The sequence below is a fragment of the Oncorhynchus clarkii genome, chromosome 2 (genome assembly GCF_045791955.1).
Source record: "Oncorhynchus clarkii lewisi isolate Uvic-CL-2024 chromosome 2, UVic_Ocla_1.0, whole genome shotgun sequence".
Classification (NCBI taxonomy): Eukaryota; Metazoa; Chordata; class Actinopteri; order Salmoniformes; family Salmonidae; genus Oncorhynchus; species Oncorhynchus clarkii.
The window spans coordinates 14,483,629-14,511,274 of NC_092148.1; the positions used below are offsets into that span (position 1 = coordinate 14,483,629).

At 45.1% G+C, this 27,646-nt stretch overlaps 1 protein-coding gene across 5 annotated transcripts in view; it reads left to right on the forward strand.

The window, feature by feature from the left end:
- The window catches only part of LOC139379732 (POU domain, class 2, transcription factor 2-like), a 131,434-nt gene that overhangs the window by 99,216 nt on the left and 4,572 nt on the right, over positions 1-27,646 (forward strand). Inside the window, exons 1-11 of one of the 5 annotated variants that reach the window (XM_071122493.1) lie at positions 2,950-3,096; positions 15,169-15,234; positions 15,427-15,461; positions 16,246-16,296; positions 16,531-16,650; positions 16,906-17,235; positions 20,069-20,168; positions 20,444-20,532; positions 20,713-20,856; positions 20,980-21,121; positions 24,913-25,046. In XM_071122493.1, coding sequence (XP_070978594.1) covers positions 3,069-3,096; positions 15,169-15,234; positions 15,427-15,461; positions 16,246-16,296; positions 16,531-16,650; positions 16,906-17,235; positions 20,069-20,168; positions 20,444-20,532; positions 20,713-20,856; positions 20,980-21,121; positions 24,913-25,046 — 1,239 coding nt within the window. In that variant the 5' untranslated portion in view covers positions 2,950-3,068. Of the gene's footprint in view, positions 1-2,949; positions 3,097-15,168; positions 15,235-15,426; positions 15,477-16,245; positions 16,297-16,530; positions 16,651-16,905; positions 17,236-20,068; positions 20,169-20,443; positions 20,533-20,712; positions 20,857-20,979; positions 21,122-24,897; positions 25,047-27,646 lie in introns of those variants that run through there. The other 4 variants (XM_071122497.1, XM_071122494.1, XM_071122492.1 and 1 more) reach the window with 4 other exon arrangements.

A 27,646-nucleotide genomic window follows, 5' to 3' on the forward strand; every position in this document is an offset into this window, starting at 1 on the left:
CATACACCACCTAAACCTCTCACCCTCCTACCAGTACAGTTTATAATCCTGGAGCTCCACACACACACACACACACACACACACACAGTGGTGAGACAAACACACATTGTAGGTCCAACACCAGTGTAAAGATGAGGATGTGTGTATCTGCTCTGGGCTCCCCTGTGGTGAATGTACAATAGATGGGAGCTCCAGAGAGATGTCGAATGGTCCCTGTACTGACCCCTTCTGGACACCTCTCCTCCCCTCTGTCTATATCTTTATCTCTCTCCCCCTCCTACCCTCCGTCCCTCTCTCTTTATCTCTTTATCTCTCTCCCCCTCCTTCCCTCTCTCTTTCTCTTTATCTCTCTCCCCCTCCTTCCCTCCTTCCCTCTCTCTATCTCTTTATCTCTCTCCCCCTCCTTCCCTCTCTCTATCTCTTTACCTCTCTCCCCCTCCCTCCCTTCCTCCTTCCATCCTCCCCTCCCCCCTTCTCCCCTCCCCTCCCTCTCTCTCTCAGTGACAGCGGAGTGATTGATGTTACTCAGAAGGCCCCATCCTCCCCATCCCCCTCCCTGGGGTCCCACTATCAGATTGTGTGTGTGTGTCTGATTTTGTTTTCATTTCTGCGCGTGTGTTTTTATTCCGTATTAAAATATATATAGTTAATATACAATTTCATGAATAACTGAGTTATTATTAATCAAATACAGCAGTATGTTTCTGAAATTCCATGAAAGGATTATTTCTTTATTTGATGTTGTCATTGTATTGGTTCCTAATCATTATGTTATTATACATATCATGCCTGTGATATTATGTTGCCCAAATAAGGGTGTCTTACCCCAGCATCCTCAGATTAGCCAGAACGGCGTGTCGTTGGGTCTGGCTGTCATGGTAACCAAGGCTTAGACCTCCTCAAAGGCAGGAAGGACCCCCTTTTCCCTGGACATGACACACACACACACACACACACACACACACACACACACACACACAGGGGAGAGGGTGGATGGTGGTAGTAGGGCCACGGCCAAATCCAGGCTGCCCAGACGACCTCTGACCCCCCCCCACACACACTCAGTCTGTCACTGTCTCTGGACATCCATGACTGTTGGGGTCACCACCTTCTAACACACATACACACACACACACACACACACATGCAAACTTGAGAGCTCTCCATCGATAGTTTTTGAATTAGTGAAGAATGAAAGAGAGAAAGAATGAAAGAAAGGGAGATAGAGAGAGAGGGGGAATGAAAGAAAGGGAGATAGAGAGAGTGGGAGATAGAGAGGGGGGGATGAGAGAGAGGGAGATAGAGAGGGGAGGATTAGAGAGAGGGAGATAGAGAGGTAGGGGATGAAAGAAAGGGAGAGAGAGAGTGGGGGAATGAAAGAAAGAGAGATAGAGAGGGGGGGATGAGAGAGAGGGAGATAGAGAGAGGGGGGATGAAAGAAAGGGAGAGAGAGAGGGGGGGAATGAAAGAAAGGGAGATAGAGAGAGAGGGGGGAATGAAAGAAAGGGAGATAGAGAGAGAGAGGGGGGGATGAAAGAAAGGGAGATAGAGAGGGGGGATGAAAGAAAGGTAGATAGAGAGGGTGGGATGAGAGAGGGGGGGATGAAAGAAAGGGAGAGGAAGAGGGGGAGGGGGGGGGGGGTCACAGTTCCCTCTCCTTGGCCTTGGATGGATGCTACCTGCATCTGTAAGTGGAATTTATTGCCAATACTGCCACCATGAGGCTGACTCATGCGCTTCAGAGAAACCCATATTTCCACTGTAGTAGTGAACTCAAGCTAGTTGGTCAGCGGTAGTGCTGCACTTACTCAAATTTTCCTCTGTTGGAGGAGTGGGGGTGAGAGGGGTAGTGGTTTATGGGGATGTTGTGATGGCTCACATCTCCCGCCTCATGTGACAGCGAGATCTATAACAGAAACACTGCCCGAGTAGGTAGAACCAACAAAAGTGCCAATATAATGAAAACTGTTGAGCATGTGGATTAAATGTTTGGTAACACTTGATTTAAAGTCGACAGCAGGTATAATGCTATATCACTAGTTATAAGCATGTATGAGCCATGTCTTATTGTATGTCATATGATGGTTTAAGTCTCTAACTGGCCAGGTAGTTTGGGCTCCCGAGTGGCGCAGCAGTCTAAGGCACTGCATCTCAGTGTTAGAGTCCCTACAGACCCTGGTTTGATTCCAGGCTGTATCACAACCAGCTGTGATTGGGAGTCCCATAGGGCAGTGCACAGCGTCGTCAGGGTTAGGGTTTGGCCGGAGCAGGCCGTCATTGTAAATAAGAACTTGTTCCTAACTGACTTGCCTAGTTAAATAAAGGTTAATAAAAGTAGTGCACTGGAAAACAGCTAGATATCTCATACAGTGTGTTGACTAGACATCTTACCAAGGTAAATTATCTTAGTGTGGCAGACCATTTTTCCTTCTTCAACCTACAAAAGGCTTAAAAGAAAACAAATGATCTTAATGCATTTCCTTGGTAACCAAAATCAGCTTGAAACAAGTAAATGCATTTTCTGGGTGAGCGAGATCAAATCAAAACAAGTAATTTTCACTTAATTATCTCAATACAATACTAAAGAATCTAGGTAGAATATCATTTTTCTGCAGCGTGACTGCAGTAGTGTCAGCCAAAGGGTTGTTTTCTCTGAGCTGTGAGTGACAGTTTCCAGACACCCTGTCACTTTCCACTGATAGTCTTCCCCCTCTTCTTTCTCCTCCTCTATTTCTTAGATCTCACCCTCTCCCACTCTTTAACCTCGCGTGTCCCCCTTTCTCTTTCTGACCCCACTTCCTACTCTTCTTTTGTTTACTTCCTCTTCTCTTTCTCTCTCTCTCAGGATGTGGGGAGGGGGTGGGGCATGTGTGGGGGCGTGGACAACAAGAGGGAGGGGAATGATTTTTATCTCTCCTCCGTTAATGTTCCAATGAGAGAGACAGAGACAGAGACGCACAGAGAGAGAGAGAGAGAGAGAGAGAGAGAGAGAGAGAGAGAGAGAAAGAAGGGGACTCAGACACTCAGACACTCAGACAGATGTGACCAAGACAGCAGCTCTAGCAACCATGGACTTCTGCAATATGTGGGTACCAGGTGAGTGTCTGTGCCTCTCCCTGCCTTCATTAGCACGGCCCAATTAAGCTCGCCGTGTGTGTGTGTGTGTGTGTGTGTGTGTGTGTGTGTGTGTGTGTGTGTGTGTGTGTGTGTGTGTGTGTGTGTGTGTGTGTGTATCTGGGCTGAGCCAATTGATTAGCACCACTGGGTCTAATGAGCATGGCTAATTAGAGCACATCAAAGAGAGGGAGATGGATGAATGGATGGAGGGAGGAGAGGATGGAGGTGTAGATGTCTGTCGCAGGCAGAGAGAAAGGTCAGACGCGTCTCTCCAGGGTGGACAGGGACGCAGTGTGTGTGTGTGTTTTCTCCTATCCATCCCTTGTCATTACAACTGTTTAAACAGAGAACCTAAAGGTACACTTTAGTTATGTGTCCTACATAACAGCATTAGAAGTGGTCTTTAGCCTACATATAGAATGTCACGTTTTAATTTCAAATTAAGAGATGATAGAGAAATAGTTTCTCAAATATACATTCACAGGAAATGATTCATCAATAACATAAAAACCTATCAACAAATGTCAATAGTATTACTGCATGTCATGAATAATCAGGTATAGATAACATCACAGTGAACCATTTACGGTATGTGCGTGCGTATCCATTTGATGGAAATGATTCATGCGATGAAGCACCTTGTCACTTCTCACATCGACGTGGACAGTGATGAATAGGGCTTTTTAAAATCAACCCCCCTGTACATTCCTGTGACCAGACCACGGTGACAGGATGACACATCATATTATGGTGTCCGTGTAGTACAGTATCCCCGCTGGATAGAGAATGAGGTTACTCAGGTGAATAGTTGACTTGAGGGGTGAACTACAGTGTCTCATCTATGCCTTGAATTGCACACAGACAACACAGTCGATTGTCAGTATTCATTGTGAATACACCAGTCATAATGTTAGGGTTTCAGTGTGCAGTTTGTTAACTGACAGGATTATCACACAACACTACTGACCTGCCACAGATTTAGACAGTTGTAGTCCAATGACTACAGTTTTTTTCATTGAATGATTTCATAGCAGTAGTGAAATATGAATGGAAAGTTTAAACGTTTCATCAGTAGACTTCATTTCCCAGACCCACCTTGGCGCCAGAGGGATCTCCTTAAGCAGGAAGTGAAGGTTCATTTGAGATCAGTTTCACCCAAAATACCCCTGGGAGAACACAACATAGAAACAGAATGCATAGAACATGTAATGAAAAGGCATATCATGCTGTGCACTATGCAACCGTATACAGCAGTTTACAGTACAGTTTGTGAGACTGTCCTATCTAGACATCCGTTTCTAGGGTACATACATACACCTATTCATTAGGTAGTGGTAAAAGGCTTCTGAGAATAGCTTGTCTTGTTCCAACGGCAGCGAGAGGAGAGACTATAACGGCTGACACGTATCAGTAGTTATGTGTCTTACAGTGGGGCAGTTAACATGGCAGTTTGATGTAATCACAGAGAATGTTGCCAGTGCTGCGATAGTACTATATTATGGGCCTACTGAGCCATTCCTTGTGTATCAGAGTAAAGATGTATCTAAACCACCACCAGGACACTTCACCAATGCAGTTTTGTCACTGTCACGTGATAGGTGCCCATGTTAGTATTATTACAGCACCTATTGATAGATTAGATTGACAGTATTTCTCTGTGTGTGTGTGTGTGTGTGTGTGTGTGTGTGTGTGTGTGTGTGTGTGTGTGTGTGTGTGTGCGCGTGCGTGCGTGCGTGCGTGCGTGAAAGTAGGGCGGCAGGTAGCCTAGCTGTTAAGAGCGTTGGGCCAGTAACCCAAAGGTCACTGGTTCAAATCCGTGAGCCGACTAGGTGAAAAATTGCTCCTGTACACTACTGTAAATTGCTCTGGATAAGAGCATCTGCTAAATGACTAAGATGTCAGTCAGTGTGTTGTGCGACATTGACAAAGTATCAGAGTAATATTAATAGTCTCATTGACAGTAAGTGTTGGGTTTAGCACTCTGTGTTCAAGATGGTGTGAGCTAGGGGAAGTAGAGGGGGGAAGTGAGAGAGACATACATCACACCATGATACACTAGCATTACACCAGCCTACTGTATATTAACTACTACCCTCACTACATACCAATAACACTGTATATACACTACTACCCTCACTACATACCACTAACACTGTATATACACTACTACCCTCACTACATACCACTAACACTGTATATACACTACTACCCTCACTACATACCACTAACACTGTATATACACTACTACCCTCACTACATACCACTAACACTGTATATACACTACTACCCTCACTACATACCACTAACACTGTATATACACTACTACCCTCACTACATACCACTAACACTGTATATACACTACTACCCTCACTACATACCACTAACACTGTATATACACTACTACCCTCACTACATACCACTAACACTTTATATACACTACTACCCTCACTACATACCACTAACACTGTATATACACTACTACCCTCACTACATACCACTAACACGGTATATACACTACTACCCTCACTACATACCACTAACACTGTATATACACTACTACCCTCACGACATACCACTAACACTGTATATACACTACTACCCTCACTACATACCACTAACACTGTATATACACTACTACCCTCACTACATACCACTAACACTGTATATACACTACTACCCTCACTACATACCAATAACACTGTATATACACTACTACCCTCACTACATACCAATAACACTGTATATACACTACTACCCTCACTACATACCACTAACACTGTATATACACTACTACCCTCACTACATACCACTAACACTGTATATACACTACTACCCTCACTACATACCACTAACACTGTATATACACTACTACCCTCACTACATACCACTAACACTGTATATACACTAATACCCTCACTACATACCACTAACACTGAATTGCTTCCTCATATCTGAGTTTTTTGGACTAAATTAAGATATGGAGAAAATCTGTCTATTTTAGAGGGATCCTTCCTGTGGTTAGATCTGAAGTGCATGTCATTGGTGAGGAACAGCCAATGGGCTTTTCTGTCTCACCACTGCTTCCCGTAGCAGACCCTGTGTTTGTAGAAAAAAACTCCTGATTGTCACCATTATGTACTGCCCCTGCCTTCCTGTGTTCTGTGTTATCCAGCCTGGATATAGCTTGTTCAGACATCTGGGCCTCAATGGCCTCACCACTATTGGTTTTCATTGGTTTGGTTTAACTGATTCAGACCTGGGTCTCCAGGCAAGTGGACTCTCTGGCCAATCAACACCATGAATCAACCATTGAACTACTTGGGAGAAAGGAAACCCAGCAGCTCTACAGATATTGAGGCCTGGTATTGAATAGCCCTGTTGCTATTCAATCCACTACATATCAAGAATAGTACCCTAAACCGCTGCGCTCCTGAGTGGCGCAGCGGTCTTAAGGCAATGCATCTCATTGCTAGAGGCATTATTACCGACCCTGGTTCGATTCCAGGCTGTAAAACAACCCGCCATGATTGGGAGTCACATAGGAAGGTGCACAATTGGTCCAGCTTTGTTAGAGTTTGGCTGGGGTAGGCCGTCATCGTAAATAATAATTTGTTCTTAACTGACTTGCCTAGTTAAATAAAATAAATAACATTTAAAAAATTACCTCATCCATAGTAATTGTTGGTAAATGTGTTCAGTGTCTCACTACTGCCCCCTATTGGTTGGTAAGTGGTCCTGCTCAGAGTATGTGAACGGAGTGGTCGGAAATTCTGCTCATAGCTGTTGGAGCGGTCACTACTTGGACCTACCAAACCAAACGATTTGAATAAAAAGTATATTAATAAACATGAAAAGGTGAATGTGAGGAGCCCTCATAGTTTTTAATAGGCTACATGTCATATTAAACAGCATATAAACACTCTAGATAGGCCAGGAGCCAGACTGAGCCTAAGAAGGAACGGAAATGAATTATTTAAGCTATATTATTTAATTATTTCAAGGCTATAGCCTACAAAGAAATACCGTTGTGAAGCATTTGTGAGCGTGACACACTAGGCTGGTAGGGAGTCACTGACATTATTAAGCGCTCAACATTTAAACAACATTTCATTGTATTAAGTCATTATAGTCTATAAATTGAGCATATAGGCTGTGACTAACTTACAAATTAAACAAAAATGCCTTATTAAATCAAATCAAATGTTATTGGTCACATACACACGGTTAGCAGAGGTTATTGCGAGTGTAGCGAAATGCTTGTGAAGGACTAGAAGCGAGGCAGCCCTCTCTGTCAGCGCCATCTTTCTATCAGGCTCAGTCTACAGTGCCTTTGAATTCATTTTTAGAAACACCAGTTTGGCCAGTCTGTGGCTTCTGTCTCATGTGATGGTGCCTGGAGAGCAGGTCAGTAGCAGTAAATATCCTCTCCATACTTGCAGAACCACTGGGGATGCTAAACACCCTGTTGGCTGCCCCAGGCTGGGCAGAGATGCAGAGGTTTTTTTCCATAGGTAATCCAACAGGCATTTAGGCAAAATAACCCAATCAAAACAGAAATCTCCTTAAAAGTTGGAATATGCCGGGCCTATTGGGCCAAAATCAATTATGTCCGATTGTATAGATAGTAGAACAAAAATTATGGAAACTTAAAAAAAATTACTTTGCTACAATAGCACACTTAGTTATGTACCCACCTTTCTTTCAACATGCACACTTAGTTATGTACCCACCTTTCTTTTAACATGCACACGTAGTAAGTACACCATCATGCTTTCAGGATATGTGTCTTTTCAGATTCCACAATGATTCTTTAGTTGTGGTCATTACATCACCACACTCCCTCTCTTCTTTGTTGTGGACATTACATCTCCACACTCCCTCTCTTCTTTGTTGTGGTCATTACATCACCACACTTCCTCTCTTCTTTGTTGTGATCATTACATCACCACACTCCCTCTCTTCTTTGTTGTGGTCATTACATCACCACACTCCCTCTCTTCTTTGTTGTGGTCATTACATCACCACACTCCCTCTCTTCTTTAGTTGTGGTCATTACATCACCACACTCCCTCTCTTCTTTGTTGTGATCATTACATCACCACACTCCCTCTCTTCTTTGTTGTGGTCATTACATCACCACACTCCCTCTCTTCTTTGTTGTGGTCATTACATCACCACACTCCCTCTCTTCTTTGTTGTGGACATTACATCACCACACTCCCTCTCTTCTTTGTTGTGGTCATTACATCACCACACTCCCTCTCTTCTTTGTTGTGGTCATTACATCACCACACTCCCTCTCTTCTTTGTTGTGGTCATTACATCACCACACTCCCTCTCTTCTTTGTTGTGGTCATTACATCGCTACACTCCCTCTCTTCTTTGTTGTGGTCATTACATCACTACACTCCCTCTCTTCTTTGTTGTGGTCATTACATCACCACACTCCCTCTCTTCTTTGTTGTGATCATTACATCACCACACTCCCTCTCTTCTTTGATATGATCATTACATCACCACACTCCCTCTCTTCTTTGTTGTGGTCATTACATCACCACACTCCCTCTCTTCTTTGTTGTGATCATTACATCACCACACTCCCTCTCTTCTTTGTTGTGATCATTACATCACCACACTCCCTCTCTTCTTTGTTGTGGTCATTACATCACTACACTCCCTCTCTTCTTTGTTGTGGTCATTACATCACCACACTCCCTCTCTTCTTTGTTGTGGTCATTACATCACCACACTCCCTCTCTTCTTTGTTGTGGTCATTACATCACCACACTCCCTCTCTTCTTTGTTGTGGTCATTACATCACCACACTCCCTCTCTTCTTTAATGGTGGTCATTACATCACCACACTCCCTCTCTTCTTTAATGGTGGTCATTACATCACCACACTCCCTCTCTTCTTTAATGGTGGTCATTACATCACTACACTCCCTCTCTTCTTTAGTTGTGGTCATTACATCACTACACTCCCTCTCTTCTTTGTTGTGGTCATTACATCACCACACTCCCTCTCTTCTTTAGTTGTGGTCATTACATCACCACACTCCCTCTCTTCTTTAATGGTGGTCATTACATCACCACACTCCCTCTCTTCTTTGTTGTGGTCATTACATCACCACACTCCCTCTCTTCTTTGTTGTGGTCATTACATCACCACACTCCCTCTCTTCTTTGTTGTGGTCATTACATCACCACACTCCCTCTCTTCTTTGTTGTGGTCATTACATCACCACACTCCCTCTCTTCTTTGTTGTGGTCATTACATCACCACACTCCCTCTCTTCTTTGTTGTGGTCATTACATCACCACACTCCCTCTCTTCTTTGTTGTGGTCATTACATCACCACACTCCCTCTCTTCTTTGTTGTGGTCATTACATCACCACACTCCCTCTCTTCTTTGTTGTGGTCATTACATCACCACACTTCCTCTCTTCTTTGTTGTGGACATTACATCACCACACTTCCTCTCTTCTTTGTTGTGGTCATTACATCACTACACTCCCTCTCTTCTTTGTTGTGGTCATTACATCACCACACTCCCTCTCTTCTTTGTTGTGGTCATTACATCACCACACTCCCTCTCTTCTTTGTTGTGATCATTACATCACCACACTCCCTCTCTTCTTTGTTGTGGTCATTACATCACCACACTCCCTCTCTTCTTTAGTTGTGGTCATTACATCACCACACTCCCTCTCTTCTTTAATGGTGGTCATTACATCACCACACTCCCTCTCTTCTTTGTTGTGGTCATTACATCACCACACTCCCTCTCTTCTTTGTTGTGGTCATTACATCACCACACTCCCTCTCTTCTTTGTTGTGGTCATTACATCACCACACTCCCTCTCTTCTTTGTTGTGGTCATTACATCACCACACTCCCTCTCTTCTTTGTTGTGGTCATTACATCACCACACTCCCTCTCTTCTTTGTTGTGGTCATTACATCACCACACTCCCTCTCTTCTTTGTTGTGATCATTACATCACCACACTCCCTCTCTTCTTTAATGGTGGTCATTACATCACCACACTCCCTCTCTTCTTTGTTGTGGTCATTACATCACTACACTCCCTCTCTTCTTTGTTGTGGTCATTACATCACTACACTCCCTCTCTTCTTTGTTGTGGTCATTACATCACCACACTCCCTCTCTTCTTTGTTGTGATCATTACATCGCCACACTCCCTCTCTTCTTTAGTTGTGATCATTACATCACCACACTCCCTCTCTTCTTTGTTGTGGTCATTACATCACCACACTCCCTCTCTTCTTTAATGGTGGTCATTACATCACCACACTCCCTCTCTTCTTTGTTGTGGTCATTACATCACCACACTCCCTCTCTTCTTTGTTGTGGTCATTACATCACCACACTCCCTCTCTTCTTTGTTGTGGTCATTACATCACCACACTCCCTCTCTTCTTTGTTGTGGTCATTACATCACTACACTCCCTCTCTTCTTTGTTGTGATCATTACATCACCACACTCCCTCTCTTCTTTGTTGTGGTCATTACATCACCACACTCCCTCTCTTCTTTGTTGTGGTCATTACATCACCACACTCCCTCTCTTCTTTAATGGTGGTCATTACATCACCACACTCCCTCTCTTCTTTGTTGTGGTCATTACATCACCACACTCCCTCTCTTCTTTGTTGTGGTCATTACATCACCACACTCCCTCTCTTCTTTGTTGTGGTCATTACATCACCACACTCCCTCTCTACTTTGTTGTGGTCATTACATCACCACACTCCCTCTCTTCTTTAGTTGTGGTCATTACATCACCACACTCCCTCTCTTCTTTGTTGTGGACATTACATCACCACACTCCCTCTCTTCTTTGATATGATCATTACATCACCACACTTCCTCTCTTCTTTGTTGTGGTCATTACATCACTACACTCCCTCTCTTCTTTGTTGTGGTCATTACATCACCACACTCCCTCTCTTCTTTGTTGTGGTCATTACATCACCACACTCCCTCTCTTCTTTGTTGTGATCATTACATCACCACACTCCCTCTCTTCTTTGTTGTGGTCATTACATCACCACACTCCCTCTCTTCTTTGTTGTGGTCATTACATCACCACACTCCCTCTCTTCTTTGTTGTGGTCATTACATCACCACACTCCCTCTCTTCTTTGTTGTGATCATTACATCACCACACTCCCTCTCTTCTTTGTTGTGGTCATTACATCACCACACTCCCTCTCTTCTTTGTTGTGGTCATTACATCACCACACTCCCTCTCTTCTTTGTTGTGGTCATTACATCACCACACTCCCTCTCTTCTTTGTTGTGGTCATTACATCACCACACTCCCTCTCTTCTTTGTTGTGATCATTACATCACCACACTCCCTCTCTTCTTTGTTGTGCTCATTACATCACCACACTCCCTCTCTTCTTTGTTGTGGTCATTACATCACCACACTCCCTCTCTTCTTTGTTGTGGTCATTACATCACCACACTCCCTCTCTTCTTTGTTGTGGTCATTACATCACCACACTCCCTCTCTTCTTTGTTGTGGTCATTACATCACCACACTCCCTCTCTTCTTTGTTGTGGTCATTACATCACCACACTCCCTCTCTTCTTTGTTGTGGTCATTACATCACTACACTCCCTCTCTTCTTTGTTGTGATCATTACATCACCACACTCCCTCTCTTCTTTGTTGTGCTCATTACATCACCACACTCCCTCTCTTCTTTAGTTGTGGTCATTACATCACCACACTCCCTCTCTTCTTTGTTGTGGACATTACATCACCACACTCCCTCTCTTCTTTGATATGATCATTACATCTCCACACTCCCTCTCTTCTTTGTTGTGGACATTACATCTCCACACTCCCTCTCTTCTTTGATATGATCATTACATCACCACACTCCCTCTCTTCTTTAGTTGTGGTCATTACATCACCACACTCCCTCTCTTCTTTGTTGTGGTCATTACATCACCACACTCCCTCTCTTCTTTGATATGATCATTACATCACCACACTCCCTCTCTTCTTTGTTGTGGACATTACATCTCCACACTCCCTCTCTTCTTTGATATGATCATTACATCACCACACTCCCTCTCTTCTTTAATGGTGGTCATTACATCACCACACTCCCTCTCTTCTTTAGTTGTGGTCATTACATCACCACACTCCCTCTCTTCTTTGTTGTGGTCATTACATCACTACACTCCCTCTCTTCTTTGTTGTGGTCATTACATCACTACACTCCCTCTCTTCTTTAATGGTGGTCATTACATCACCACACTTCCTCTCTTCTTTGTTGTGGACATTACATCACCACACTCCCTCTCTTCTTTGTTGTGGTCATTACATCACCACACTCCCTCTCTTCTTTGTTGTGGTCATTACATCACCACACTCCCTCTCTTCTTTAATGGTGGTCATTACATCACCACACTCCCTCTCTTCTTTAGTTGTGGTCATTACATCACCACACTCCCTCTCTTCTTTGTTGTGGACATTACATCACCACACTCCCTCTCTTCTTTGTTGTGGTCATTACATCACCACACTTCCTCTCTTCTTTGTTGTGGTCATTACATCACCACACTCCCTCTCTTCTTTGTTGTGGACATTACATCTCCACACTCCCTCTCTTCTTTGTTGTGGTCATTACATCACCACACTTCCTCTCTTCTTTAGTTGTGGTCATTACATCACCACACTCCCTCTCTTCTTTGTTGTGGTCATTACATCACCACACTCCCTCTCTTGCTATTGGTCCTCATTTTTGTCACCTTGATTTTGCACCAGTGTGTTTGATCAGTTTCTTTATGAAAATATTTAGCAAACTCCATGACAGTAGCTAAAGCAAGGGACTATAGCAGCAGACAAATGCATGCTGGGCCGGGCAGGCCCTGAGCTCCTGAAGTGAGCGCTACTGGAGCACTGTTGAAGCTAAATTGGAGCGGGCTAGAAGGCCAACACTCCAGCCTTTGGGAATCTCGCTCCAGGCTCCAGTTAAATTGGGCACGCTCAGCTCCCCTCCACTCACATACTCTGGTCCTGCTCCATAGCCCAGAGGACAAACAAGGGAAGTCTCTGTAGTGCTATGCCATTACTCATAAACAGTACCAGTCATACGTTTTAGACACCTACTCATTCAAGGGTTTTTCTTTATTTTTACTATTTTCTACATTGTAGAATAAGACATCAAACTTTTGACTGGTATTGTAGATAATAACCTGTTACAGACATAGTAGCTTACTGAGTCTGTTGGTTGTATTTGTTCATTTGTGTTGTTGTTTCACAGTTTAGTTTTGTTGACTTCAAAAAGGTAAACTGGATTTTGTCATCTTTGAGAATAAAAAAAACAAGCATTTATGTTACTCTGAGCACTCATCCTTTATACTGGAACCGAGAGAGAGAGAGAGTGGGGGGGGGGGGGGAGAAGTGATAGAGAGAACTGGGAGGAAGGGAGAGAGAGAGAGATAGGGGGGAGAAGTGATAGAGAGAACTGTGAGGAAGGGAGAGAAAGAGAGAGAGAGAGAGAAAGAGATGGGGGGAGAAGTGATAGAGAGAACTGGGAGGAAGAGAGAGAGAGAGACAGAAAGAGGGGGTGTGAGAAGTGATAGAGAGAACTGTGAGGAAGGGAGAGAGAGAGAGAAAGAGAGGGGGTAGAAGTGATAGAGAGAACTGTGAGGAAGGGAGAGAGAGAGAGAGAGAAAGAGAGGGGGGAGAAGTGATAGAGAGAACTGTGAGGAAGGGAGAGAGAGAGAGAGAGAGAGAGAGAGAGAGAGAGAGAGAGGGGGGGGAGAAGTAATAGAGAGAACTGTGAGGAAGGGGGAGAGAGAGAGAGAGAGAGAGAGAGAGAGAGGGGGGAGAAGTGATAGAGAGAACTGTGAGGAAGGGGGAGAGAGAGAGGAATGTTTTTAATAATGCAGGTGGCAGATATAATTAGTTGTTCGTTGGGTTGATTTGCATGTTTTCATAAAAGGGAAGTTGGTGTGAGGGAGGGAGTGTGTCAGCAAAGACCAGTGTCTGTGTAGATATTGTGGGTTCTCACAAAATAAGCGGTAGTTAATACAGTAACTGCCAAATGAAACATCTGTTACGGTAACTTTCTTTAAAATAATTAACATAACGTAATTAACTTTTTATTTTATTTACAGTGAATTGTGTACCCCTCACCTCTCTATCTCTTTAAATCTTTCTAGCCGCCCCAACCCACTCTCCCATTCCACCCCCTGTTCCTCCTCTCTCTTTCCCTCCCTCTCACCCTCCCCCCACACCCCTCGACTCTCTGTCTATGGGGACAGTCCCAGCCCTGACTGGCTGTCTGTACAGTACAGAGGAGAGGAGAGGAAGGAGGAAGTGTTGTGGTGTAGTATAGCGGGGTGTGGTGTGGTGTAATGATGACACTACAGTGAGTAACATCAGTATAGAGGTGTCTAGTAGGGTTCTGTTCCCACTCAAACCTCTGTAGGGCCTATTGTTAGACCAAACAAACACCTACATATAGGAAAGAATGAGCGGAGGCTGCACAGCAAAACATATCACCGCATATACAAAAGACAATACTGCAGTGTGACATCATATTTCAGCGCCGTAGCATCAACCAAAAGCATTTGCACCTTCCATTTGTTCTATTGCTATGTGATTATCTGTATAATGCTTCAACTGAACCTGAACATGCTGACTCCCAGTCATTAAACCTAATCATCTCTTCTCTCCGTCTCTCTCCTTTCTCCCCCCTCTGTCTCTCTCTCTTTCTCTCTCTCTCTCTCTCTCTCTCTCTCTCTCTCTCTCTCTCTCTCTCTCTCTCTCGTCTTTCTCTCTCTTTGTCTTTCTCTCTCTTGCTCTGTCTCTCTCTCTCTGTCTCTCTCTTGCCCTCTCTCTCTCTCTCTCTCGGTTTCTCCCTCTGTATTTCTCTATATTTCTCTGTCTTTCTCTTGCTCTCTCTCTCTCTCTCTGTCTCTCTCTTGCTCTGTCTCTCTCTCTCTCTCTCTCTCTCTCTATGTCTCTCTCTCTGTCTCTCTCTCTCATTCTCATAGAAATCAGGATGTCAAAGCCAGTAGAGGTTGAGAACACAGGGGCTGACTCTCCAATGGAGAGCACAGGTATTTTTCTATGTGTGTGTGTGTGTGTGTGCGTGTGTGTGCGTGCGTGTGTGTGTGTGCGTGTGTGTGCGTGCGTGTTAGCGTGTGTGTACATACCTGCATGTGTTCGTGTGTGTGCATGTGTGTCTGCGTTTGTGCATGCACGCGTGTGTGTGTGATTAATTTCTAATTGCTTCCTATCCCCCCACACAGATTCAGAGCGGAATGGTCCTGATAAAAACCATCAGGTTTGTATCCGCTTGGTGCTTCACCTTCATTTCAGTACTGATCTTGCTGGTAATATACTGTGCACCTCTTGACTTTTTCCACATTTTGTTATGTTACAGCCTTATTCTAAAATTGCTAAAATTCGTTTTTTTCTACACACAATACCCCATAATGACAAAGCAAAAACTGTTTTTTAGAAATGTTTGCAAATGTATTAAAAATAAATGACTGAAATATCAGACACTTTACTCAGTACTTTGTGCTCAGTGCTGCAGAGATGGTTGTCCTTCTGGAAGGTTCTCCCATCTCCACAGAGGAACTCTGGACCTCTGTCAGATTGTGTAGATCGATGAGGAAACAAGTACATTTGATAGATTTTAGAATAAGGCTGTAACGTAACAAAATGTGGAAAAGGTCAAGGGGTCTGAATACTTTCCGAATGCACTGTACCTCTAGGAAACATAATAATTAGTTAGTCAATTTCAATGGTGATAATCATGATCTGAATAACACACACATTAGGTCTGAAAAGTAAAGATGACTAACAACAAGTAGCCTAATAACAAGACACAAGCATCAACACAGCAGTGCAGTGTGTTTCCCAAATCTGGTCCTGGAGACCCCAGGGGAGGCACATTTCTGTTTTTACCCAAAATACACTTGATTCCACTGGATGATGAGTTACTGAGTGGAATGTTGTGTGTCGGGGTCCCCAGGACAGGATTGAGAAACACTGCAGTCGTGTATTCTTTTTTTATGATCATTTATGTTTCTCTGTACTGATGGTTTTTGTCTTTTTAACAGCTTCAGCAGATCAGTCCCTTTCACCTTTCTCCAACCCTCAGCAGCAACAAGGTGTGTGTGTGTGTGTGTGTTTTGTGTGCCACGTTTGCATACAGATTGACAGGTATGCAAAACAGTCAGACTAGCCAGTTTGGACATGCCCATTCCAGGAAGAAGGGATGACTATCCCTCGTTTCTAAAGAAAAGAAAGGCACCTTCCTGTTTGGCATGCAGGTTACCACAGCAGACAGAGCAGAGCAGTCAGCTTCATTTAACTGTATCCCTCGTTCTCTCTCCTCCTCTCAGAATAAGATGGAAGAGTGTGGTGAGATGTCCCCGGGCCCTCCTCCCCACCACAGCCACGCCCCCTCACAGACGCCCCTCCCACACACACAGCTCATGCTGACCAGCTCCCAACTGGCAGGGGTAAGACAAGGAGGAAGAGGCTTAGCAAACAAAACACATTGATGCACACTCACAAAAACACAGACACATGCTTATGGTCTGGCTTGAGTTCACTGCTTTTTACCTTCTTCCTTTTCTCTGCTCTTTCACATACCCTCTGCACCTCCCTCCCTCCCTCCCTCCCTCCCTCCCTCCCTCCCTCCCTCCCTTTCTTTCTCTCTGTCCCTCTCTTGCTCTCTTTCTGTGTCTCTCTCTCGCTCGGTGTCTCTTTCTCAGTTGACGGCTCTCTTGCCAGCGCAGCAGCAGTTGTTACTGCAGCAGGCTCAGGCTCAGCTTCTAGCTGCAGCTGTGCAGCAGTCTGTTCAGCAGTCCAACGCAGCTCACGCAGCTCACGCAGCCCACGCAGCCGCCCAAGCCAATCAGCAAGCTCAGGCAGCCGCAGCAGCCAATCAACATTCCCAGCAGCAGCAGGCGGGACAGACAGGGCAGCAGGGCCAATCACAGCCCCAGGGACAGAGCACACAGGAACAGACAGGTCAACCTGTCCCTGTCCCGCCCACTCATCCCCAGCTCACCCTCTCTCAGCCAATTCAGCTCACCGCCCAGGTACTGACAACCAATCACAAGGCACATCCTGGCTGGGAAGAGGTGGGGAAGGGTCTTGATTCAGGAGACAGTCTGGGATCCTCTGTTTTTATTGATCTTTTTCTTTATTGCTTGTGTTGCTCTGCTGTTCTTTCAGTCTTTTCTCTTGGCCTCTATATGAAGGGGTTGTTTTCATTTCTTCTCTGTGCATTTGTGTTCTCTCCATCTCTGACCCCTCTGTTCTCTCCATCTCTGACCCCTCTGTTCTCTCCACCTCTGACCCCTCTGTTCTCTCCACCTCTGACCCCTCTGTTCTCTCCATCTCTGACCCCTCTGTTCTCTCCATATCTGACCCCTCTGTTCTCTCCACCTCTGACCCCTCTGTTCTCTCCACCTCTGACCCCTCTGTTCTCTCCATCTCTGACCCCTCTGTTCTCTCCATCTCTGACCCCTCTGTTCTCTCCATCTCTGACCCCTCTGTTCTCTCCACCTCTGACCCCTCTGTTCTCTCCATCTCTGACCCCTCTGTTCTCTCCATCTCTGACCCCTCTGTTCTCTCCACCTCTGACCCCTCTGTTCTCTCCATCTCTGACCCCTCTGTTCTCTCCACCTCTGACCCCTCTGTTCTCTCCATCTCTGACCCCTCTGTTCTCTCCACCTCTGACCCCTCTGTTCTCTCCACCTCTGACCCCTCTGTTCTCTCCATATCTGACCCCTCTGTTCTCTCCACCTCTGACCCCTCTGTTCTCTCCATCTCTGACCCCTTTGTTCTCTCCATCTCTGACCCCTATGTTCTATCCATCCCTGACCCCTCTGTTCTCTCCATCTCTGACCCCTCTGTTCTCTCCACCTCTGACCCCTCTGTTCTCTCCATCTCTGACCCCTCTGTTCTCTCCACCTCTGACCCCTCTGTTCTCTCCATCTCTGACCCCTCTGTTCTCTCCATATCTGACCCCTCTGTTCTCTCCACCTCTGACCCCTCTGTTCTCTCCACCTCTGACCCCTCTGTTCTCTCCATCTCTGACCCCTCTGTTCTCTCCATCTCTGACCCCTCTGTTCTCTCCACCTCTGACCCCTCTGTTCTCTCCATCTCTGACCCCTTTGTTCTCTCCATCTCTGACCCCTCTGTTCTCTCCACCTCTGACCCCTCTGTTCTCTCCATCTCTGACCCCTCTGTTCTCTCCACCTCTGACCCCTCTGTTCTCTCCACCTCTGACCCCTCTGTTCTCTCCATCTCTGACCCCTCTGTTCTCTCCATATCTGACCCCTCTGTTCTCTCCACCTCTGACCCCTCTGTTCTCTCCACCTCTGACCCCTCTGTTCTCTCCATCTCTGACCCCTCTGTTCTCTCCATCTCTGACCCCTCTGTTCTCTCCATCTCTGACCCCTCTGTTCTCTCCACCTCTGACCCCTCTGTTCTCTCCATCTCTGACCCCTCTGTTCTCTCCATCTCTGACCCCTCTGTTCTCTCCACCTCTGACCCCTCTGTTCTCTCCATCTCTGACCCCTCTGTTCTCTCCACCTCTGACCCCTCTGTTCTCTCCATCTCTGACCCCTCTGTTCTCTCCACCTCTGACCCCTCTGTTCTCTCCACCTCTGACCCCTCTGTTCTCTCCATATCTGACCCCTCTGTTCTCTCCACCTCTGACCCCTCTGTTCTCTCCATCTCTGACCCCTTTGTTCTCTCCATCTCTGACCCCTATGTTCTATCCATCCCTGACCCCTCTGTTCTCTCCATCTCTGACCCCTCTGTTCTCTCCACCTCTGACCCCTCTGTTCTCTCCATCTCTGACCCCTCTGTTCTCTCCACCTCTGACCCCTCTGTTCTCTCCATCTCTGACCCCTCTGTTCTCTCCATATCTGACCCCTCTGTTCTCTCCACCTCTGACCCCTCTGTTCTCTCCACCTCTGACCCCTCTGTTCTCTCCATCTCTGACCCCTCTGTTCTCTCCATCTCTGACCCCTCTGTTCTCTCCACCTCTGACCCCTCTGTTCTCTCCATCTCTGACCCCTTTGTTCTCTCCATCTCTGACCCCTCTGTTCTCTCCACCTCTGACCCCTCTGTTCTCTCCACCTCTGACCCCTCTGTTCTCTCCACCTCTGACCCCTCTGTTCTCTCCACCTCTGACCCCTCTGTTCTCTCCACCTCTGACCCCTCTGTTCTCTCCACCTCTGACCCCTCTGTTCTCTCCACCTCTGACCCCTCTGTTCTCTCCACCTCTGACCCCTCTGTTCTCTCCATCTCTGACCCCTTTGTTCTCTCCATCTCTGACCCCTCTGTTCTCTCCATCTCTGACCCCTTTGTTCTCTCCATCTCTGACCCCTCTGTTCTCTCCATCTCTGACCCCTCTGTTCTCTCCATCTCTGACCCCTCTGTTCTCTCCATATCTGACCCCTCTGTTCTCTCCATATCTAACCCCTCTGTTCTCTCCACCTCTGACCCCTCTGTTCTCTACATCTCTGACCCCTCTGTTCTCTCCATCTCTGACCCCTTTGTTCTCACCATCTCTGACCCCTATGTTCTATCCATCTCTGACCCCTCTGTTCTCTCCATCTCTGACCCCTTTGTTCTCTCCATCTCTGACCCCTCTGTTCTCTCCATCTCTGACCCCTCTGTTCTATCCATCTCTGACCCCTTTGTTCTCTCCATCTCTGACCCCTCTGTTCTATCCATCTCTGACCCCTCTGTTCTCTCCATATCTGACCCCTTTGTTCTCACCATCTCTGACCCCTCTGTTCTATCCATATCTGACCCCTCTGTTCTCTACATCTCTGACCCCTCTGTTCTCTCCATCTCTGACCCCTTTGTTCTCTCCATCTCTGATCTCTGTTCTGTCCTCCTGTCTCCCTGCAGGACATCCAGCAGTTGTTGCAGCTGCAGCAGTTGGTTCTGGTGCCAGGACACCACCTACAGTCTCCTCAGTTCCTCCTCCAACAGCACCAAGGGCAGCAAGGTGGGCTGCTCGCACCAGTCACTACCACCGGTTTCTGTTCTATTGGGACAGTGCCCTGAAGATGGGCTGTAGATGTTCCAACTATCAACAAACAGATTTCATTTATTTATAAGTGCCAACTGTTGACAACCATTAACAGGTTCTTCAACTGTCTAATACTAGAATGCCTATTGGATTCTCTGATCGACCATGGAGCTTTGTGGAATATTACGTGTGTTGTTTGTTCACATAACTGATCATAGGCCTACTGATTCCCTCACTTCTTCACTCCTCAGGACTACTATCAACACCAAATCTGATTCAGCTACCTCAGCAAAACCAAGGGAGCCTCCTGTCCGCTCCCAGGCTGGGGCTCCAAGCACAGGTAGGCCCACTTAGGAAACACCCAGGCTTTGAGAGAGGCTACAGGCCCGGCTCTTTCCAACAAACATCTCTTCTCATCATTCTGTCATATCCAGTAAACGCCTCTCTTCTGCTATATAATTCTCTCTCTCTCTCGCTCCCACACTCTCTTTTTCCTCCTCCTCCCCCTCTCCCCCTGTAGAGAGACAAGGCTATGGAGGGCAGTGGGGTCATGACCTCTGTGTCCTCTGTGACCTCTCACCCCGAGGAGCCCAGTGACCTTGAGGAACTGGAGGTGTTCGCCCGCACCTTCAAACAGAGACGCATCAAACTGGGCTTTACACAGGTACGCCTTTCTGTGTGTGTGTGTGTGTGTGTGTGTGTGTGTGTGTGTGTGTGTGTGTGTGTGTGTGTGTGTGTGTGTGTGTGTCTGTTAACTCTCTATTTTCCTCCTCCCTCGCTCTCTCAGGGTGACGTGGGAATGGCCATGGGGAAGCTATATGGTAATGATTTCAGCCAGACCACCATCTCTCGCTTCGAGGCCCTCAACCTGAGCTTTAAGAACATGTGCAAACTCAAACCACTACTGGAGAAGTGGCTCAATGATGCAGGTGAGAGGGGAGGGTGGGGAGGAGAGAGAGGACGGGAGGGTGGGGGATGAGAGAGAGGACGGGAGGGTGGGAGAGAGGAGGGGAGGGTGGGGGATGAGAGAGAGGACGGGAGGGGAGGAGAGAGGAGGGGAGGGTGGGGGATGAGAGAGAGGACGGGAGGGGAGGAGAGAGGAGGGGAGGGTGGGGGATGAGAGAGAGGACGGGAGGGGAGGAGAGAGGAGGGGAGGGTGGGGGATGAGAGAGAGGACGGGAGGGTGGGAGTAGGGAGGGACCGGGAGAGAGGAGAGGGAGGAAGGCAGGGTGGGAGTAGGGAGGGGCCGGGAGAGAGGAGAGGGAGGATGGGAGGGGAGGGTGGGGAATGAGAGAGAGGACGGGAGGATGGTAGAAGGGAGGGACCGGGAGAAAGGAGAGGGAGGATGGGAGAGGAGGAGAGAGGAGGTGAGGGAATTGGTGAAGGAGAAAGGTGTCAATCAATAAATCAGTTGATTAATTAACCAATCCCCAAGTTGCATTAATCTGTAGAATGAATGTAACTATATTTGTAAAAAAAAACTATTTTTATTGGCATTTCCTTTCACAGTTATAGTAAACAATGGTTGAAATACCGTACATTGCACGTGGTTTTATACATTCGATAGACCATGGAAACATGCTTTTTGAATGAGGTAGGAATGTATACGCCCATACGGAAATATAAAAGACTTAAGTAATACATTCATAACAAAACATTAGAAACAACAAACATGGCTCGTCTTCAAAATGAATAGAACAATTATAATAATAAGACTAATAAGGCTAATATTAAACACTCACAAAGGTAGATCAATTAAATACAAAGCTAGTGTCTCTACATAGGTAAAGAAAGGTTGCCACATTCTGTAGAATTTGTCAGAAGAAGGGTATATTTTATCTTCTCCAATTTACTAAAGTGTAAGAGATCTTTAAGCCACACAAAATGAGGAGGAGAGGACGACTTCCACAGAAGTAAAATCAACCTTCTTGCCAACAAAGGCTACAAAGTCAGATGTGTGTTTTGGTAGTGTTATAGTATCAGGTATTACCCCAAATAATGATGTCATGGCAGTGGTTTCAAAAGGTACCTGTAATACTTTAGATATGCTATCGAAGATGGCAGACCAATAGTTATGTAGGGAAGACCAAAACATACGCATTAATGAAGCAGGAGCTTGCCGACACCTGTCGCAAACAGGGTGGACATCATGTTAGAAAGCCTGAGTTTAGTCCAGTGAGTGTGGTGGAGGATTTTGCATTGGATCAAACCATGTTTGGCACAAATAGAAGAGAAGTGGACATGGTGCAGAATACCTTCCCATGTGTCATCAGTCAACTCTGTATACCCTGATGAAGACAGCTTATCTGTGGACATGTTGGTTATTAGGTTATTACATTATTGCATCTGAGCTCCTAGAGTGTGCGGCTTTCATTTTTCAGGTGTTCTACTCCTCTAGCCAGCACCTCGCCTAAACAGGTGTGTGTTTCTTTCGCCTCTAGATTCATCAGTAAACTCATCACCTAGATCCTGTCCCCATATAGTTTTAATAGCTGCAAACGAAGGATTGTGAAGAGAGGAAATTTGATCATAGCTATAAGAAATAATCCCTTTTACTGTTGGGGATGGTGGGATAAATGCATCAGTTGGTGGGTCACATCAAGACTGAGGAATTGAGAGGTCATGTCACGGACAAAGCTGCGCACTTGTAGATATCTAAAGAAATGACTATTCCACGGAAGGTGGAATTTAGCTGAGAGTTGTTGGTACGATGCAAACGTGCCGTCAATAACGTTATTTCTGAGTAGAGGGGCCCTTGCAAACCAAAGTGACTTCTAAACTGGTTCCAGATCTTGAGAGTGGTTTTAAATCAAATGTTTTAGGTATAACTTGATGTAGCAGAATGGATAGGTGAATGTGCTAAAGCAGAATGGATAGGTGAATGTGCTAAAGCAGAATGGATAGGTGAATGTGCCAAAGCAGAATGGATAGGTGAATGTGCCATAGCAGAATGGATAGGTGAATGTGCCAAAGCAGAATGGATAGGTGAATGTGCCACTGCAGAATGGATAGGTGAATGTACCAAAGCAGAATGGATAGGTGAATGTGCTAAAGCAGAATGGATAGGTGAATGTGCCATAGCAGAATGGATAGGTGAATGTGCCATAGCAGAATGGATAGGTGAATGTGCCAAAGCAGAATGGATAGGTGAATGTGCCATAGCAGAATGGATAGGTGAATGTGCCACTGCAGAATGGATAGGTGAATGTGCCACTGCAGAATGGATAGGTGAATGTGCCATAGCAGAATGGATAGGTGAATGTGCCATAGCAGAATGGATAGGTGAATGTGCCACTGCAGAATGGATAGGTGAATGTGCCACTGCAGAATGGATAGGTGAATGTGCCAAAGCAGAATGGATAGGTGAATGTGCTAAAGCAGAATGGATAGGTGAATGTGCTAAAGCAGAATGGATAGGTGAATGTGCCAAAGCAGAATGGATAGGTGAATGGGCCACTGCAGAATGGATAGGTGAATGTGCCAAAGCAGAATGGATAGGTGAATGTGCTAAAGCAGAATGGATAGGTGAATGTGCCAAAGCAGAATGGATAGGTGAATGTGCTAAAGCAGAATGGATAGGTGAATGTGCCAAAGCAGAATGGATAGGTGAATGTGCCAAAGCAGAATGGATAGGTGAATGTGCCAAAGCAGAATGGATAGGTGAATGTGCCATAGCAGAATGGATAGGTGAATGTGCTAAAGCAGAATGGATAGGTGAATGTGCCAAAGCAGAATGGATAGGTGAATGTGCTAAAGCAGAATGGATAGGTGAATGTGCCAAAGCAGAATGGATAGGTGAATGTGCCAAAGCAGAATGGATAGGTGAATGTGCCAAAGCAGAATGGATAGGTGAATGTGCTAAAGCAGAATGGATAGGTGAATGTGCCAAAGCAGAATGGATAGGTGAATGTGCCAAAGCAGAATGGATAGGTGAATGTGCCAAAGCAGAATGGATAGGTGAATGTGCTAAAGCAGAATGGATAGGTGAATGTGCCATAGCAGCCAGTGAGGATGGCATACATGAGGAAGATTCTACCTTCAACCATGATGGAATGATATGTTGGGTATCTGCACAGATCCAGTACTGAATTACACGGAAGTTCCAGATGAAGTGTGAGATAATCCCATGTAGTTTGCAGAAAAATATTTGGAAATAAAAATAGGTTCACATTGAAAGAGGTAGGAGATTTAGGAAGAGTATTAATTTTAACCGAATTAATTTGACCAGCCAATGATAGGTGGAGTAGTGGCCATTGTTCAAAATGTTTCTCCACCAGAGTAAGGAGGAGTAAAGTTAGCCTTTAAAAAGGTTACCAAATTTGTCTATGACATGTACCCCCAAGTATGTACATTTGTTGAGAACTACTCTGAATGAAAATGTGTGTAATGGGTAGTTACGAGCTGCCGCGTTTAAATGGAAAAGCTTGCTCTTATTCAGATTTAACTTGTAACCAGAGACTGGGCAAAATGCATTAAGAACAGATAGCGCAATGGGTAAGGATACATCGTGGTCTGAGATATAGAGAAGCAAGTCATCAGCATAAAGTTAAACCCTTCGTTTGATGTTGCCTCTGAACACTCTCGTTACATGTGTGTTGGATCTGAATGAATGTAACCTTGAGTTAATGAAGTTATATCTGTAGAATGAGGATACCAGTTTGTGTGATTTTAAAACATCCCACTAATCAATCTCTCTGTTTGACAGAGACCATGTCCACAGACAGTACTATGCCCAGCCCCAGCTCTCTGTCCTCTTCCTCAATGGGCTTCGAGGGCCTGCCGGGCCGACGCAGGAAGAAAAGAACCAGCATCGAGACTAACGTCCGCGTGGCCCTGGAGAGAGCCTTCATCACGGTGAGAGACATGACAAATTGTTGTGGAAATTCTACACATGGACAATCAGCGCGCCGGAGAGGTTCCAACCAACTCAATGCACCAAGTACACATGTCAATCAGGAGCTCCACCCAGGGCAGCCCCGTTAGTTCTCTTATATACAGACAAATTAAATTAGCATATTTTAGCTTATTCATCATTCATAATTAATTCATCATTAAATTGCAGATACTGATACTGAGGATTTGTTCAATCAGTCACTTGCATGAACACAGAAATTGGTTATTAGAAAAGCACAAACATAAAAATGTCCATCACATTCCATCCTCTTGTCACTTGTGTGATAATAATCATTAAATGTTAAGGTAAGCATTTGATTTTAGCTTCTATATCATATTTCTATTAAAGTCAGGGAAATCAACACATAAAACCAGACATTTCATCATTTCAAACCCTTCATTCTGGGTTATACAATCATTGTGTGTTGTACAATCATTGTGGGTTGTACAATCATTGTGGGTTGTATGTGTAAAATCATTGCAGTGGAATGTTTTAACTTAAGGCCTTCGCTTCATACAGTTACACATATGCTTCACTGCACAATTTCATTCATGGATTCTGGCAAAGAGATTTCAGCTGGAGCTTTTGTCGCAGGTGGCATGACAGATCAGTATCTCAATGCATTTCTAGTCTAAATTACTATATATTTCGCATTGTGCAGACCTCCACAATCATACCTGATACCCCAAATAAACTATTTTGGATAAGCCTAAATAAATTACGGGCAGGGTTGACCACCACCCTCCCTCCCGGCACTCATTCTTCTGTTGTTTCGGTTCGTCAATTCCAATGGCACATGTTGAAAGTGGATGGCCCTTGATAATGTCTCTCCCCTGAGCCGCCACTGTCCTTCACAGTCCATTATGTCTTGTCCATTTTCCGACCAGTACACCGGCAGCATGAGAGAGGTCTGGCTGAGATCTCTCTCCATGCTCACTCCACGTGGACTGATAGCTTTGACTGGATGCTGTGTACAGGTTGCTGGCTCGGACTCAGGTCTCACAGTAGAAGTGGTGAAGGACCATATTGAAGCCATTGTCCACATTACTTCAACCGGTTAGAGGGGGTGAGGTTCACTCTGTTCTCAGCCGAATTATCTCTTCCATGTATCTAGATACCATCTGTCACCTTCACCATAACCTCGAGAGAGGACAGAGCAGAGCAACAGTTTAGTTTAGGGCATTTCTGTTTCTGGAAATCCAGACAAATTATTCACTGTATGACAAATGGTAAATTTGCATATTTACTAAAGGGCCCCAGGGGACTGGTAATTCCCCCTTTGGACACATGACTGGTTCATCGTGATTCATGCGTCCAAAAAAACAACAACAACACGGCCTGTTAAATCAAAATAACAAATCAAATTAGAATTGCAACTCTTGATAACTCCATCTTAACCATGCTGGTCATTTATGAACATTTGAACATCTTGGCCATGTTCTGTTATAATCTCCACCCGACACAGCCAGAAGAGGACTGGCCACCCCTCATAGCCTGGTTCCTCTCTAGGTTTCTTCCTAGGTTTTGGCCTTCCTAGGGAGTTTTTCCTAGCCACCGTGCTTCTACACCTGCATTGCTTGCTGTTTGGGGTTTTAGGCTGGGATTCTGTACAGCACTTTGATATATCAGCTGATGTAAGAAGGGTTATATAAATCAATTTGATTTAATTTGATTTTGAAGTAGATTCAAGGCCATTTTGTTTGTTTTTTACCACATACACACAACCCACCTTGATAAGACATGTCTGAAAAACCCAATGTAAACCTGATACACAAAATGTTTGAAATAACTAATCACCCTCACTAGAAAGACTAGAGACATTGGGTGAGATTTAAATGTGCTATGTCAACACAAATAATTAGAAGAAGTTTATAATTTATCAATAGTCTTATGTGTGATTCGGAACAAGAGAAGGAGAGAGAGAGAGAGAGCGCTGCCCCTGAATGAGGGACACCTCACCTTTTACCATTATATTATGGGATACAGTTTAGTTAAATAATAGTAATCACAGTGAACAGGTCAGGGTTCCATAGCCGCAGGTAGAACAGTTGAATCTGGAGCAGCAGCACGGCCAGGTGGACTGGGGACAATAAGGAGTCATCATGTCAGGTAGTCCTGAGGCATGGTCCTAGGGCTCAGGTCCTCCAAGAGAGAGAGAGAGAGAAAGAAAGAAAGAAAGAAAGAAAGAAAGAAAGAAAGAAAGAAAGAAAGAAAGAAAGAAAGAAAGAAAGAAAGAAAGAAAAAGAGAATTAGAGAGAGCATACTTCAATTCTGGACACAGTTCCACGTAATGGAAACAGATTATTGTTTTAGATGACATTACTTACTTAAATCACTGGTGCTACCCAAACTATAGAATTGATGAATAATAATTGGATTAAAAGCGTGTCTTATTCAATTATTTATACCTCTGTCCCAAATTTCAATCAATCAGTTTATTATCCAGATTTCAATCAGCTTAACACGTCCTTTCTACACTCACACAACTTTCAAATCCACATTCACTTAATACTATTCCCAAACACACTCAGTAATCACCCTTATTACTCCATGTGCATCT